Source organism: Engystomops pustulosus, chromosome 2 (genome assembly GCF_040894005.1).
Source record: "Engystomops pustulosus chromosome 2, aEngPut4.maternal, whole genome shotgun sequence".
Classification (NCBI taxonomy): Eukaryota; Metazoa; Chordata; class Amphibia; order Anura; family Leptodactylidae; genus Engystomops; species Engystomops pustulosus.
In genome coordinates, this window is record NC_092412.1 from 89,233,242 (window position 1) to 89,248,701 (window position 15,460).

A 15,460-nucleotide genomic window follows, 5' to 3' on the forward strand; every position below is an offset into this window, starting at 1 on the left:
AATAAAAATCACTGTTACTGCTTCATTGCATGCTATAATAACCCCATTCAGGGTATGTATCATGCCAGGGTAGACACATGGAGGTAGTGTCATTCACTTGACAGCCAAGGGCGTAGAGATTTGCTCCAGTGACTTCCCTTATTAATTCTTCTAATTAATCACACAAAACGACTTGATGAATTGCCGGTATTCAGATCCCCTGCCCAGGGAAATCCTAGTGTAAAAGCCGCCTGCTTACGTGCCAGACTCACACACACTTATCACGCGATTACAATGCATGCACAGCAAGACAGGTGTATTGGCCATATATACTAGTCCCATCAGGAGCCCAATATAAGATTATTAGAATATAAAAGAATAACATCCACAAAGGAGACCCACATAAGGTAAACCCCCAGCTGGCAATAAGCCGTTCCATACTTACCAGTGATGAATGTGTGAAGCCGGAGTCCTCCCTGGACAAGCTCTGTGCATTGTACTCGACAGCATTATTTTCTCCTTGCTGTTTGCAGATATAAGCACAGTTCCTTTCCAATACTGTGCAAATGCCTTTAAAAAGGATCACACTGGTAGTGCAACCCATTCCCAGCTGCTGACAGTCAGTGTTCCTAGCATCCCTGGCTCCATTTGCAGAGTGCTTCCCCGTGACTCACAGTGACAGTCTCCATCTGCATCCCTTCCTAGGAGATGCCTATTCTATGCATAGACTGAGCGAGGCACCTTGAAGGGATGTACAGGAGGCGGAGAATACAAAATCTCAGGCACAGGGAAATTGGGAGAAAAAAAAAAATAGAGAGAAGATGACAGCATCCCTATTCACAACATCTATTCCCTCTGCTCTCCTTTACACTGCCTCGGGCAATACCAATGATGAAGAGAAGAAAAAAAAAAAAAAAAAAAAAAAAAAAAAAAAGCAGGTCCTGATGTCGGCAGCTACAAGGAATCTTAGAGCAGCTCCGGAATACGCCTCTCCCATCATTCTCTGCGCTCCTAGGTCTTGCAGGAGAATTTTTTTTTTCCTTTTTGACTGACCTGAATTTACTTTTTGATGTTTAATACTACATTAAAGGTTGTAAGAGGAGAAAGAACAGCAAAGGGGATGGGAAAAGGCCGTCATTCCAGTCACTATGGCAACGTGACATGCCTCAAAGGCCGAGCCATCACTGGAAATGGTATTCTGACAGCAAGTCACCAGGGAGCTGCCGAGTGACAACAGCACTCTTATCCTGGTCCTGCTGTCTGACGGGGCCATCTGCTAAAGCATGCTTCACATTATACCGGCATACAGCATGCTGAAACATTTTACTTCAAGTCTTATTCTTGGCCTTTTTTGCAACAATGATACCACATTATAGGGATCACTTTCATACCCAGAATCCTGAAAGGTTGTTTAACCCTCTTTCCAAAAGGTTAAAATGTTTTAATTTTTTCATTCACAGAGAGAGACTTATATGTGGGAGAAATATTACTTCCTGGAGGAACCATTCAATATTCCATGCGCTGTACTAGGAAGATGGAAACAAATCCAAATGCTGTAAAGTTGACAAAAAAAGTAGAGGCTCCATTTTGGTTGCTTTTATTGGTTTCAAAATAACAAATGCCCTTTATATTTTGTTGTTTAGGACATGATTTTTACAATGTTCCCAAGGGGTGTAAAAATAATAGTACTTATAATTCTCATATACAGAGGCTCATCAGTTACCAGTACATCCTATATTGGACCGTGGTTGGGTTTGTGCTGTCGATGGGGTAACAACGGTGAGTCTCTGAATACCAAGAGGTCTGTTGTAACAGGAGGTGCCACACTGGAATGGAAGTAATGGAATCTACTATACATTTTTACCAAAAAGTTGCAATAAAAAGTTCTAAAACATGGAAAACAGCGCGTTTGCGGCAGAAATGCCAGAATCTCGTGAGCTCAGGTAGCAGCACTTTTGTAGCCATATAGTTATATAAAAGGATTGCTCCACTACCTTGACAGTAAAGATAGATGTATATGGTCAAAAGGGGCCGTGCTCCAGATCTTCAGGGCGGAACCCCAGATGTCCCCAAGTCAACAGAGCTCTTTGTCCACTGTCAGGGCTGCTCTTAAAAACTCTAACCTCTGTGTCCACCAGATGCAGATAGAGGCGAGTACTTTAGTGAAGCACATGGGTTTGAGCTCTATGCTCCACTACAGAGAGCAGCAGTGATGTCCTTACACTGTGCCTCCGACTACAGTGTATGATGACATCACCAAATATGCAAATATATTAGCAAGTGCTGCTGAGTTAGGCTGATTACCCCACCCCTACCCAGCAAAGCACTTCTGAATCATTTACATAAATATAAAAATTCTTAAGTTCTGGAAAAATCCTCAATAAAAACATATAGGAACTATTGTGCTGTGAGACCTACCAAGCAGCAGTAAAGGTAAATATAGGTCATTGTTGAAGACCATGTATGTGATGATTTCTACAAGAATGACCTTCTTGTCCTTTATTCTGTTTCACTTGCATTTATCTCCATGCATATTTCCCTGTCCTTTTATGTGGATCTCTTTTCCATCTCCAGTAGTAATAAGGACGGCTCCCTCGTTAAATTTACCATTATGTACATGGTTCTTTTATAGATGCAGATTTGTCACCACCTGAGACAGGTTTCTCAGTCCTTTCTCTTATATAGGATGTTGATAACGTATGGGAAGTCCTTGTCTTACAGAACATTGGTCAGTCCAGTGCAGGAGGTCAGTCCAGTGCGACTCTTCCCCTGGATGCGAAAAGCGACTGGGGACAGGCTGCATTGAGAACTGAGCATCAGGCATCTAAGAATCATTTGGCTTTTTGTATCTCCTTATAGTGAGCTGTAGTGGCCCACTTAACATTTCAATTTCCCATCTTTAGTTTCTATGTGCACCCTTGGTGCTGGAACTCATCTGTCCTGCAGGGGGAAATCTTTTTCCCCATGATGAAAAAGTATTTGGTGGTATAGTGAAGAAAAGATAGATAAAAGGTGAAAGGTGAAATCTATGGGGGGGGGGGGGGGTTATCCCATCATTCATTCAGGAGTGTGGGTGGTTAAAACATCTGTGGTTTATCAAAAATAGGAAAAAAAAAAAAAACTCCCCCAGCTTGAAAATAAAGACTTAGCCCGAAAAAAAATAAAAATAAATAAATGAATAGATGCTCAAGCCAGCACTATGGTGCTTTTTATGTAAATGCACACTATTGGAGATAAGGGTCTGTGTCGTAATGGCCCAACCATTCACTAGAATGGTGAAAACGGATTAATGTTTGGATCTGAATTCTACCCGCTGTCCCTAGTGCCATCAATGCACTTATCCTGCCGATTTATGAGAACAGATAAAGGGACAACATTTCTATAAGAGCTTATCAACACTTCCATATTTTGTTTTTTCAGCTTGATCCTTTTTGTTTCTGTATCTTACCTATGGTTTGGTTTGCATTATGTGTTGTGAGGACATTACTGGTCTCCCAGTATTATTTGTCTGCTTTTGGGGTCTTCAGTATTAATATTGTCTTTACAGGTGGGTCTCTCCATTATAGTAGTCTGCTCTGAAGTCCTTGGTACTATTGGTTGTTGGTGCATCTAAAGTACTGGTATAAAAGTTGAGCAGTATGACAATGTGGTCCTTGGACCAATAAATGTTGTTCACCTCTGTCTGAAATCCTTAGGAAATTTCATAGGTTTTATAATTTATTATAGCTTTGTGAAATCTGTAAATCACTCAACTTCACATCCCTGCCTGTCACAATGAATATGCAGTGTCCATCCCCAGGGTTTAATAACTGCACTGATCAGCACCAGCAAAATTCAGCGGCAAATAGGTAGGAAGGCTGCCAATTCTGACCAAGACCACCTTAGGACAGAAAGAGTAGGGATTTGCATCAAGAAGAAGTTATACCGATGTGCACATCTCCTAATGGTATATATATAAAACACGCTTCTGAATGTTCAATACATCAGGTTCTCTTTAAATAAAACTAGCAGATGTGTAAGCAGCCACCAGGCCCTGCACCCTCTCCACCCACTGTTGCTGACAAATCTTCATCTGTCCTTAAAGAAGTTTTATACCTTTCAGATATTGTGGACCGAATATATTCTGTTTGTGCCGAAATCCACAGGAGTCGTAGTGCCACACGTCTGGACTTTCCCTATCCATAGGAAAAAGAGGGAAAAGCCCCAAATCTGCAGTCATACATGACACTAGTGCTGCGTTCATAATGCAATTTTAGCAAATTGGGGAGGGGGGGGGGGTGCTTGGCCCAATCGCATATGCGTTTCCATACGAGTTTGCATAAACAATGCAAAGCACTGGGGTCTGGTTACCGATCGCCTGGAAATGTGCACCTCCATCTGCTAGGGTTATGAACGCGGCCCAAGCCAAGAAGCTTCATACAAGCAGACCCTATAAACAAAGAAGTGGTCCATTACACTTCTAGGTATGTAACAAAATATTTCAAAACACTTGTGCCATGCATTGGAAAAGTGCAGACAAAAGCATCACTATTAGGCCAAATTCACAATTTTTCTTTAACCTTCAAGGTATATCACAAGTGTTCCCCAACATACAACACAAGCTGTGAAAACAAAGACTACTGCATTAGTGCAGAGTATAAGCCTAGTTTTTCAGCACAAAAAAAAGTGCTGAAAACACAAACTCTGCTTATACTCGAGAAAAAAAAAAAAAAAAAAAAAAAATTATATAATATATATATCCATATATCAAAACTCACCTTTCACCTTTCCGGCTTCCCTTGCTGCTGGCTATATATTGGGGGGATATGGCTGGCAGGCTATATACTTTGGGTCAGGGCCCAGCAGGCTATATACTGGGAAGGCTGTGACCAAAGTATTTCCCACCCTCGGCTTGTACTCGAGGCAATATGTTTTCCCAGGTTTTTGTGGTAAAATTAGGGGCCTCGACTTATACTTGAGTATATACGGTATGTCCCGAGCCAGAATGCGGTAAATGCGTGTTAATTTTTTTTCCCCCATGTCTAGGTGCAACCTCAGTTTTTTGCCAGATTCATTACAAAACCCTTTAAATAAGTTAAAACTAACTGCAAATCCATTGGCCAATCAGATGTTAATGAGTTTTAGCTGCAGATTTTTGCCATGGATTAGCTAAAAATAATTCTCCATTTCCCTAGAGTATATTGATCATGTCATATATGTAAATAGCAGGGCAATACATATCAGTAGCATCCAGTATTCCCCAAAGAGAGCACAATCCATTAGCAGCTCTGGTTACAATCAGCTTTAGGAAGTCAGGACATTGTCAGCAGAGATGTTTAACCAGTGTCAAGATATTCCCATTAACCCCTTAAGAACACAGCCTTTTTCGTTCATTTTTCGCATGCCATCTTCAAAAATCTAGAACTTTTTCTGTGTACAGAGCTGTAGGAGTGCTTATTTTCAAATTGTACTTAGTGATGGTATTTATAATTCCATGCATTGTACAGGGATACAGGGGAAAAAAAGGCGCCATTGTCTTGTGGGCTCGGTGTTTACAGCTTTCAATGTACACTCCAAATAAAACCTCTACTTTATTCTTTGGCTCGTTATAATTATCATAGGGTATTAAAATTTATACAGAAAACCTTGTGTACGAAAAACAAAATTCCCTTTCGCCATCTTCTGATGCTAATAACTTTTTCATACTTCGGTTTACGGACCTGTGTAAGGTTTCACATCTCGCAAAATGAGCTGACGTTTCCATTGCTGCCATTTTGAGAACTATGACCTTCCGATCACTTTTATTTACATGTAGCAAAATGGCAAAAAAGTGGAGTTCTGAACATTTGGGCGCTATTTTCCATAACAGGGTTCAACACCAAAAATAACTTCTATTTTGATAGACCGGACATTTTGGGATGCAGCGATACCTAACATGTTTATGATTTTGTTTACTTTTATAATCGGCACTAGGGAAAGTGGGTGATTTGAACTTTAAGGTTTTATTAATAATTTTTTAATTTTTAAATTGTATTAGTTTACTATTTTTCAGATCCCCTAGGTTGTCATATTGATCCTACTAACAGTCCATGATATATATATACACATTATGGAGCGTTAAGGAGTTAGGCTATATACATAAGGCCGTATGGGGGACGTATATATATGGTCGATATACGTCTCCCATAGACGGGAATGGGCGCACGGTGCCCAACGGGAGTGGTACGGTGCAGCACTCATGCGGCACCATATCCGATGCTTTTCCCGGCATACAGCGCCGTGCGCCATATATCCCTATGGAGAGGGGCAGGAGTGAGCAGCGCTCACCACCTCTCCCTGTGTGGCGCCGTACCGGGCATCTGAATGTAGCCTTCATAAGAGTGAATGCTGTTGAAGTGTAAAGACTTTTTAATACTTTCCCGACCACTCTTAGATGTTAAATATTTTGAGGAAGTCCTATTGACGGTGTAGAGTTCTGTCTATGAATGCCGTGTGCCATCGGTTGCAAAAACAATTGCAAATCTATTGGAAGAAGGCAGAAACCTATTTTTTCCAGCTTCTGACGTCCTAATGAATACATGGAACCAGCACTGTCTAGGTCTGTGCACACATCTCAGTTGGGATTTCCGTTTTTCAATTCCATTACAGAAAAACAAAAACAACAACCCTGACAAGGACAAAACTATCAGTGAAGTGAGCCAGACCGCCACATGAAATTTGATTTAAAGTGTAACTGTAAAGTTACTGACAAAAAATAGTTTTGATAACAATTCCAACGTTATCTGTATCATGCTGCAGGCTTCTTCCTAGTCTGAGATATACCTGGTATATTTAGACAGTAGATTCAGATTCAGCTATACCTGATGTTGGTTGGCACTCCAGCTCAGGCCAATTAAAGGACACCTGTCATCAGGTCTGTGTCACTTGTTCTCTCACTACTACCTGTTGGAGCAGCTCACAAGGATCCCATCACAGCCTTTATCTAGTCAATTCATCAGTACATTATTCATTGTAAAATCATCTTTTCTTTATTATGTAAATGAGGCTGGTCACATGATCAGAGGCAGTGATGTCACCCCTGTTCCCCCTCCTCATGTCTGTGTGTAATGTATAGTAAAGCATTGCTAGTGTGTGTGCTGTATCTGCTGACATGCTCTGTCCTCCTAATACTCAGACATCAGCTACACATGTACCTGACATGTTCTGCTGTAACATGGCTGCATCCTCCTAATACACAGACATCAGCTACACAAGTATCTGACATGTTCTGCTATAACATGGCTGCATCTGGAGCTGCTGTATCTCTCCTATACACACACACACACACACACACACACACACACAGGCTGCAGGGGGCGTGGCCACCAGCACATGGAGCAGCGGTCAGTCAAGCACTGGGGTTGTGTCTGTGCCTCCCACTCATGAATAAGGTGGACAGCTTGAATATGCTAATGACTCATTGGACATTTCAAAGGTCATTTGCATACAGCTTTAGGACCTCATTGCTCAGGTTTGCAGGCATGTAGAGGGACAATGAAGGGATAGAGGCAATGCTCTCTAATGGCAGTTTATGAAAATATATTTAGTTTAGGGGAGTTATTTTGCATGATGGGGTCTCTTTAAGCCAAACCAGGACATTTGTGACATCACCAAAGGTCCTTTGCCATCACACCAAGTAATGGATGACCTAGTTTGTAATTGGATGACCTGAAGCATGTGATGAGTCACATGCTTGTGACATCACTACAGGTCCTATGGCCCCTCTGAACAAACCTCCTGTCACCTCGGTCTGTACTATACGGTTTCCCATGGCAACCAGAAAGCATGACAGTTTTTATATTTTACAGTTGTACTTTATAAATTTACCTTGTGTACAAAAATTGATTTTGGTTAAAGAAAAAAAAAAAAAAGGAGGACTCACTTGATCAAATAGCATTGTTTTGCTAAATGGCAAGTCAAGCCTCTAGTTACGGGATAATTTTAAGTGGCTCTCCCATCTTAGAAGTGTATAATAAATCCATATTTTCTTGGAAATTTGTGTTGGTCCAATTAACTTGAATGGAGAGCCCCTGGTAAATTCTAAACATTGCTCTATAAATGCATCAGATGAGGACAGTGTGCCACACCCATCAGGTATGACCCTTTAAGGGGGAGGTCCTATAAGGTTTTGGTCAGGAGATCTAGGGCATTATGACATCCTCATATGAATAGACTGTTCTGTCTTTCCAAGAGTTACTAGGCTAAAGGTCAAGGTGGTTCACTGTATAAAGAAGGGAGTCTTCCGCCTTTAGAACATTGCTAGATCATGAGCCAAAGGATACCTACGGTAGTACAATGACTTCACACAAAAGATTACTGGCTGTACCCAATGTAGCACTTACGGATATGATGTAGAGATCCCTACAAATACTTCAAAAACAATATGAAATACAATGACAGGAAACCAGAAATCAGGAGCGGGGACAATCTTGGAATTCCCAGCTTCGTATTTTCTGGAATACTACTATGAAGGTAGCAGGATAAGTAGCTCTAGTCGCATATAGACAAGCTTGCTGTATAGTAAGATGAGCTGAAGCAGATCACATCTACAGCACGGCTTCCACTAGCCCCCCCAAGTCACATATCATACATTCATTACAGCGATTACATTCTCTGTGTCTCATAACCAAGAGTAATAAAGTGGACATGTAACATAAATGTATTTTACAACCAGTAAATGTTAAACAAACTGTACAAGGGATACAGAATTGCATATTTATTTCCTTCCATAAAGGTATGTCTATTAGCTGCAGAGCTATCGCCACCTAGTGGATATTTCCTGGTACTTCCTTTGAACTGTACACAAGTCACGTACAGGGTGGTGGGATCCTGACAAAGTTATGCATTGTTAAAATACTTTGCTAATAAACAAGTCTTTGTTGAAGCATCAATAATCTTTACCATAGAATAGTTAATCAACACTGTACAGTAAAATATGGAAAAATATGTTCGGAGATCACCACGAATTGAAAAATTCCTGAATGGAAAAAAATTACCCGAGAACTACCCCAGCATAACCCAAATGTCTTATTGGTGGTGGAGGGGGTGGGGGTGAAGGGGTGTTAAGAGAGTTAGCTGGGAAACTGCATAGAAGGATATCACAGTAGTCCAAGTGGGAGATGATGAGGGTATGCATATAACCACGTAATAAAAATATAGAGGGCAGCAGAAACTTTTAGGATTCCATACTTAAAAAGGAGGTTCACAAGGATCAAAATATTTATCCCCTATTCACACTCCCACAGAGGAAAGCAAGCATGACCGCGGCGTGCAAGTGTGTCCCCCGTGGATCGGACCGCCCCGGTGAGCTTACCGGGGGATCCGATCCCTCCTGCCGCTGCCCCGGGTCCCGGCGAGTGACCCGGGGGCTTCCTGCTTCTCTCCCCGCCGGGTTCTGCCTTCCTGCGCGGCATGCTTAGTTACTTACACTATACACTGCAATACAAGTGTATTGCAGTGTAAAGGCTTGAATAAGCGATCGGATGATCGCTTATTCAAGCCAAGAAGTAGAAAATGTAAAAAAGTTAAAAAAATAAAAAATCTTTTTAGAATATAATTAAATAAATAAAATAAAAGTCCCATAATCTCCAGAATAACACATAAAATGCAAATAAAGTATATAAAACACAAAACGCGTACATATTTGGTATCACCGCGTCCGTATTAATCTGTACAATAAATCTAAATAAATATTGAACCCGCTTGGTGAACTACGTAAAAAAAAAAAACCTCGAAAAACTTCCCATAATACTGTATACAATTTTTCATCAAACACCATCACAAAAAATGTTCTAAAAAGTGATAAAAAAAGGTACGTTCCCTAATATGATACGACTGAAAAGAACAACTGTTTTCGCAAAAAATAAGCCCTCAACCAGATCTGACAACAGAAAAATACAGAAGATATGGCCCTGAAAAGTTGCTAATAGTAAAAACAATGCGATTTTCTCCAATATTGGATTTGCTCAGGAATATTGAGCAAAAATAAGAAAAACTATAAATGAGGTATCACCGCATAAAATAGATAAAATATTATTTTTACGTTACAGTGAGCGGGGGGGGGGGGGGGGGGGGGGAATGCTAACAATCCAAAATAAAAATTGATGATTTTGTTTGTTTGTGTCCCCCTTGAAATGGTTAATAAAATTTCAGGAATAAGCTTTAGACTCCCAAAATGAATTATCTATACATTGTATATCATCCCGTAAATAATAAGCCCTCCTATGTTTGCATTACCAAAAAAAAATAAAAATTTATAGGTCGTACAATGTGACAATACAAATCTGCAGTGAATGGCGCCTCCATTCATTCTATACTCGGCCGTGCACCCGTACAGCCGTTTACCACCACATATGGGGTATCAGTACACTCGGGAGGAATTGGGCATCAAGCGTTGCAGTGCGTTTCAACATTTAATTTATTCTGAAACTGTCAGTTTGGCCTAAATGAATGTATTTTCCAAAAAAATTCTATAGTTTCTAAATCGCAGGTCCATATTTTTTAACCCATGTGAAACACTTAAAGGGTTAATAGACTTAATAGAAGTTGTTTTACATATGTTGAGGGGTGAACTTTCTATAGTGGGGTAATTTATGGGGTTTTACTATTATTTAGGCCTCTCAAAGTCACTTGAAAGCTGAGTTGTCCCTCAAAATGTGAGTTTTGGCAATTTTCATGAAAATGAGAAAAATGGCACCTAAAGTTCTGCACCTCATAACATCCTAGAAAAATGAGAGGACGCATAAAATAGCATCTCAGCATAAAGCAGACATTCGGTAAATGTTAATTATCAAACTTTTTGGGTAGTTTTACATCTTGTCTGGAAACCAGAACATTTCAAACTTGGAAAATGAAGAATTTTTACAAACTTTTGCCAAATTTTCACTTTTTTTCAGAATGAAACGCAAAACGTATCACTTAAATTTTATAACTAACATGAAGTACAATGTGTCACGAGAAAACATTCTCAAAATCACCCACATATGTTAAAGCGTTCCGAAGTTATAACCAATTATCGTGAGACATGTCAGATTTGAAAAAATCGAGTCTGGTCATTGAGCTGAAAACTAGTGTCGGTGATAAGGGGTTAATTTAGCTGTGTATTTGTTTATTTGTAGAGTTCACATTAATGAGAAAACAAAAAAAAACACACCTTTTTTTGATCTATCAATTGGCTGCAATGAAGCAAACTGAAAATGTAAAGTGGCCTAAATACTTTCCGTACCCACTGTATGTCAATGGGATGAAGAAGCAACAGGCTGCACTGCCGCAAATCTATTTATCTATACCCCACTCTGCCGCTACTACTACTTGGTCTAAGGAACCTCTCACCCTAGCTCAAGCACTACAAGCCCATGAAATAGCTGATCAGAGAAAGAGAGTTGGACCATCACAGATCAGTGTATGAGGATCCATGAAAAAAGGGATGCCAAACAGGCAAATCAGCTGTTTCAGCTTTCAACTTTATACATTGATCTAAAAAATAAATAAATAAATAAAAGGGAACCCTTAATCACCACAATATAAGATCAAGCCAATCACACTTCTGTGAAATCAACCTGTCCAGTTCTGAATCAACACAGGTTGTGAATCAAATGCTTGTGCTGATGTACAAATGGAATGGACAACAGGTAGCAAGACAACCCCTATAAAGAAGTGGTTCTGCAAGTGGTGACTGTATGCAGGTTCTGATGGCTGTTTTGGTCACTTTTGCATTTTGTCATTGCCTCATCCTATGTCTCGGGCTAGTGTCTACAAGTTACTCAGGTCGTGCAGCTCTTCAAAGATGGCATATCAATGCTGAGCAACCTGTGGTAAGAGGGCTAGCTGTGTCCAGAGCATGAAGCAGATACGGAGAGACTGCCCCGTATACCAAGAAACATGGAGGGGGCCAAAGGAAGGCAACAGACCAAAAAACAGGAAAGCTACAACCTCCTTTGTTCACAGAGGAACACCACCAAAACCCTGCAAAATGACCTCCAGCAGAACACTGATAGCAATGTGTCTGCTCAATTGGTAATTGCCAGAAAACAATAAGATTGGAAGATGCAACATCGGCAGCCAGTGCCCTTCACAGATGAGCAGGTTCATACTCCAGTGAGAGACGGGAGTACAGACATATTGGGGCAGATTTATCAAGCTGTCTGAAAGTCAGAATATTTCTAGTTGCCCACGGCAACCAATCACAGCTCAGCTTTCATTTTACCAGTGCTCATGAATGTCTTAAAGGGGAGCTGTGATTGGTTGCCATGGGCTACTAGAAATATTCTGAATTTCAGACAGCTTGATAAATCTGCCCCATTGTGGAGAACATTCTGCTGCCTGCAACATTCTCCAGCATGACCGATATGGCAGGGGGTCAGTAATGGTGTGGGGAGGCCTTTCTTTGGAGTAGACCGATGCTGTAATGAAGGCCTGGGAGGAGATTGCTCAGGAGAACATCCACCGTCTCACCAAAAGCATACCCAGGCGTTTTAGGGAGGTCATACATGCACATGAAGGCCACAAACACTACTGAGCTTTATTTCATTGTCATGATGTATTTCTGATGATGTTGGACCTGTCTGAAACTTGATTTTCCACTTTGATTTTGAGTATCATTCCAAATCCAGACCTGAATGGGATAGTCATTTTAATTTTCATTGATCATTATTATGTTTTATGGTTTTCAACACATTTCACTATGTAATGAATAAAGAATTGTAACTGGAATAATCCCTTAATTGCAATCTAGGATGCGGTATGTTCGTGTTCCCTCTAGTTTTCAGTTTTTGAAAAGTGTATATAGTGGCTATTATAGTCAAATAGCATTACAGGTAAACTACATTCACTGGTTCAGGTAATAGAGATATTAAGGCAAGTCTGAAAAGTTTACTATGTAGGGGTCAAAGTCAGGTTGGGATTCCAGGCAATGGCTTCATTTCTTTCTAACTGTTATCCTTTACTAAAAAGCCATTTCCTGCTAGGAAGAGATTAGTGCCTGTATTCACACAGCGGGAATAGCTGGGCAGATCTGCCACTTCCGCTCCTCTATTTCCTGTAGAATAATGAACTTCCACTGAAATACCAGCTGTAGAAACACAATCCGTCTTTCTCAAAAACACAATAAAAATGTATCACAGTCTCGTAAATTAGCAAGATGACCAACAGTAAAAGTACACGTAATCTTGCTACACCTATGTGATAGTTATCTTACAGGGAAATTATGGGCAGCCTGGCATTTTCCCAGTACACAGAAAAATAAAGCCATTTAGATGCAATAAAACAAAGCTATATGAATTAGGGAGGAGCAGGACTCTAGGTTCTAGCAAAGTTCCAGGAATACAATGAAAAATAGAGTCATGCTCCTCCCTTCAGGCCCTGCACCATGCATTATTCAATCCTCAGAACCTTTTCCACCATTTGCACATTTTGTGGTATGGATGTGGGAGTTATCCCTGCAATATTCACACCGCAATTGGTCGCTTTCAAAAGAGTTTTTATTTTGTTTTGTAATGGCCGTGCACATATTTGTTTGCATGCAATCAGCACCCGATACCTTGCATTTAGACAATACAAGACACCAGGTGCCGATTGCATGGATTTGCATACAAACACATACGCAATCGGCCGTGGCTCGCCCCAGTGCGTTTTGAGTCCATTACAAAACAGAATCGAAGCTCTACCATGTGACAACACCCTTAACGTAGCAGCTTGAAAATGTATATAAAGTATAGTTTTGTTTTAGGTTGTTTTTAAAAGGGTTAAAGTGAAGAGGTTGTCCTGCGACTACTAGATGTGCCTGCCCCCCATCCCTCTCATCTGTTTTAAGAAACATGCTACTCATTGTGCTGCGAGACCAGGAGTAAGATATATCTGTTGAAAAGCATAGGTTGCACACCATCTTATTTGCACCAGGGTGAAACGGTAATTTTAATGAGTCTACAATAAAGGATGGAATTTTAAAAGGTAACCCCTCAGTGCAGAGCTGACAAAAATAATACATCCTTCCTTTCCTGGCTCCTCTTCTGCACCAGGAGCAGCAGAGAACCTAAGAGAAGTGCAGTACAGCCAACGAGTACTTACTACTCCTGGGTCCCAGAAGCAGCAAGGACCTTTCAGCTGCACTCACACGTACATGCATAAAATAGGAGTGCTCTAGGATGGCATCAGAGTGCCCTTTTTTCGTGTACCCATCGACTTCAATGGGTGGCTTTCATGCATGGTTTGGAGTAGTGCATGCTGCTATTCCCTCTGATAGATTTTTTGCAATCCTGATATCTAGCTGGATAGTCTATCAATCAGTCTGTCTGAGTGTTAAGTTGTGTAGAAACAGACAGCACCTTGTATGAGAAAATAGTTTATGGACAATGGTCATAATCTAATTTTTCTATTTGTTAACTTTAAACATTCTTCAAACCATTTTTGACATACTGAATATATGAAATGGAGTAAATAACATAATAAAGCTGTGTTCAATACAACACATTGTAGATTTGGATGTCATCTCAGAGTTTGGGATGTACAATTATACCCAGCAGATGCATAGCAGAATGGCTCACATTTCTGTAACGGTGACACATGTTGCTAAACACACCCCAAGAGAGGTAATCTCCACAGCAGCACACAGTCTGTTAGGACATGCCAAGGATATGTCAACAGCCATAACTTAATATCATTTGTACATGTACAAGAGAAAATGTGGAGGCTTCCGTATTGAAGGATTACTCCACCAACTCACTCTTACATACCTGAAGCATGAGTGAATGTATGACCTGTGTGACTGCTCATGATTCATAATGCAACAGAGGGGAACTAAACTCTTGGAGAAGTGTTCATTTTTTATTTCAGAAATGAATTGTGCAGGTTATTATAGATATACAATAGTATATACCGTATTTTCCGGACTATAAGGCGCACTTAAAAGCCTTGGATTTCCGTGGAAATCCAAAGTGCGCCTTATAGTCCGGTGCGCCCTATGTATGGCGCTGGGCAGCGGACCATACTTACATAGGTCCCCGCTACCGGAGACCGCAGATCTCCAGCGGGAACTGCAGACCACGCGGCACGAACAACTTCTGCCGCGTGGTCTGCAGTTCCCGCTGGAGATCTGCTGTCTCCGGTAGCGGGGACCTATGTAAGTATGGTCCACTGCCCTCCTCCACCCCCCCTCACCTTCCCCGCCACGTCTCGGCGTCGCGTCACGTCTCCGCTCCGCCCCCGGACCTCCGCCACGCCCCCGGACCCCGCGCCTTAGAGTCCGATGCACCTTATATATGGAATTATTACATATATATGGCACATCGGACTAATGCGCCTTATAGTCCGGTGCGCCTTATAGGGCGAAAAATACGGTACAATAAACAGGCAGTCCCCGGGTTATGTACAAGATCAGTAGGTTCTGTAGGTTTGTTCTTAAGTTGAATTTGTATGCAAGTCAGAACTGTATATTTTATAATTGTAACCCCGCCCAGATTTTTTGGGG

At 41.0% G+C, this 15,460-nt stretch overlaps 1 protein-coding gene across 13 annotated transcripts in view; it reads right to left on the bottom strand.

The window, feature by feature from the left end:
- The window catches only part of DOCK9 (dedicator of cytokinesis 9), a 164,046-nt gene that overhangs the window by 131,984 nt on the left and 16,602 nt on the right, over positions 1-15,460 (bottom strand). For 4 of the 13 annotated variants that reach the window (XM_072135479.1, XM_072135470.1, XM_072135477.1 and 1 more), the window contains exon 1: positions 425-859. The exons of 5 other annotated variants lie outside the window; for them this stretch is intronic. In XM_072135479.1, the coding sequence (XP_071991580.1) occupies positions 425-583 (159 nt within the window). In that variant the 5' untranslated portion in view covers positions 584-859. Of the gene's footprint in view, positions 1-424; positions 864-15,460 lie in introns of those variants that run through there. 4 more of the 13 variants (XM_072135475.1, XM_072135480.1, XM_072135473.1 and 1 more) reach the window with 2 other exon arrangements.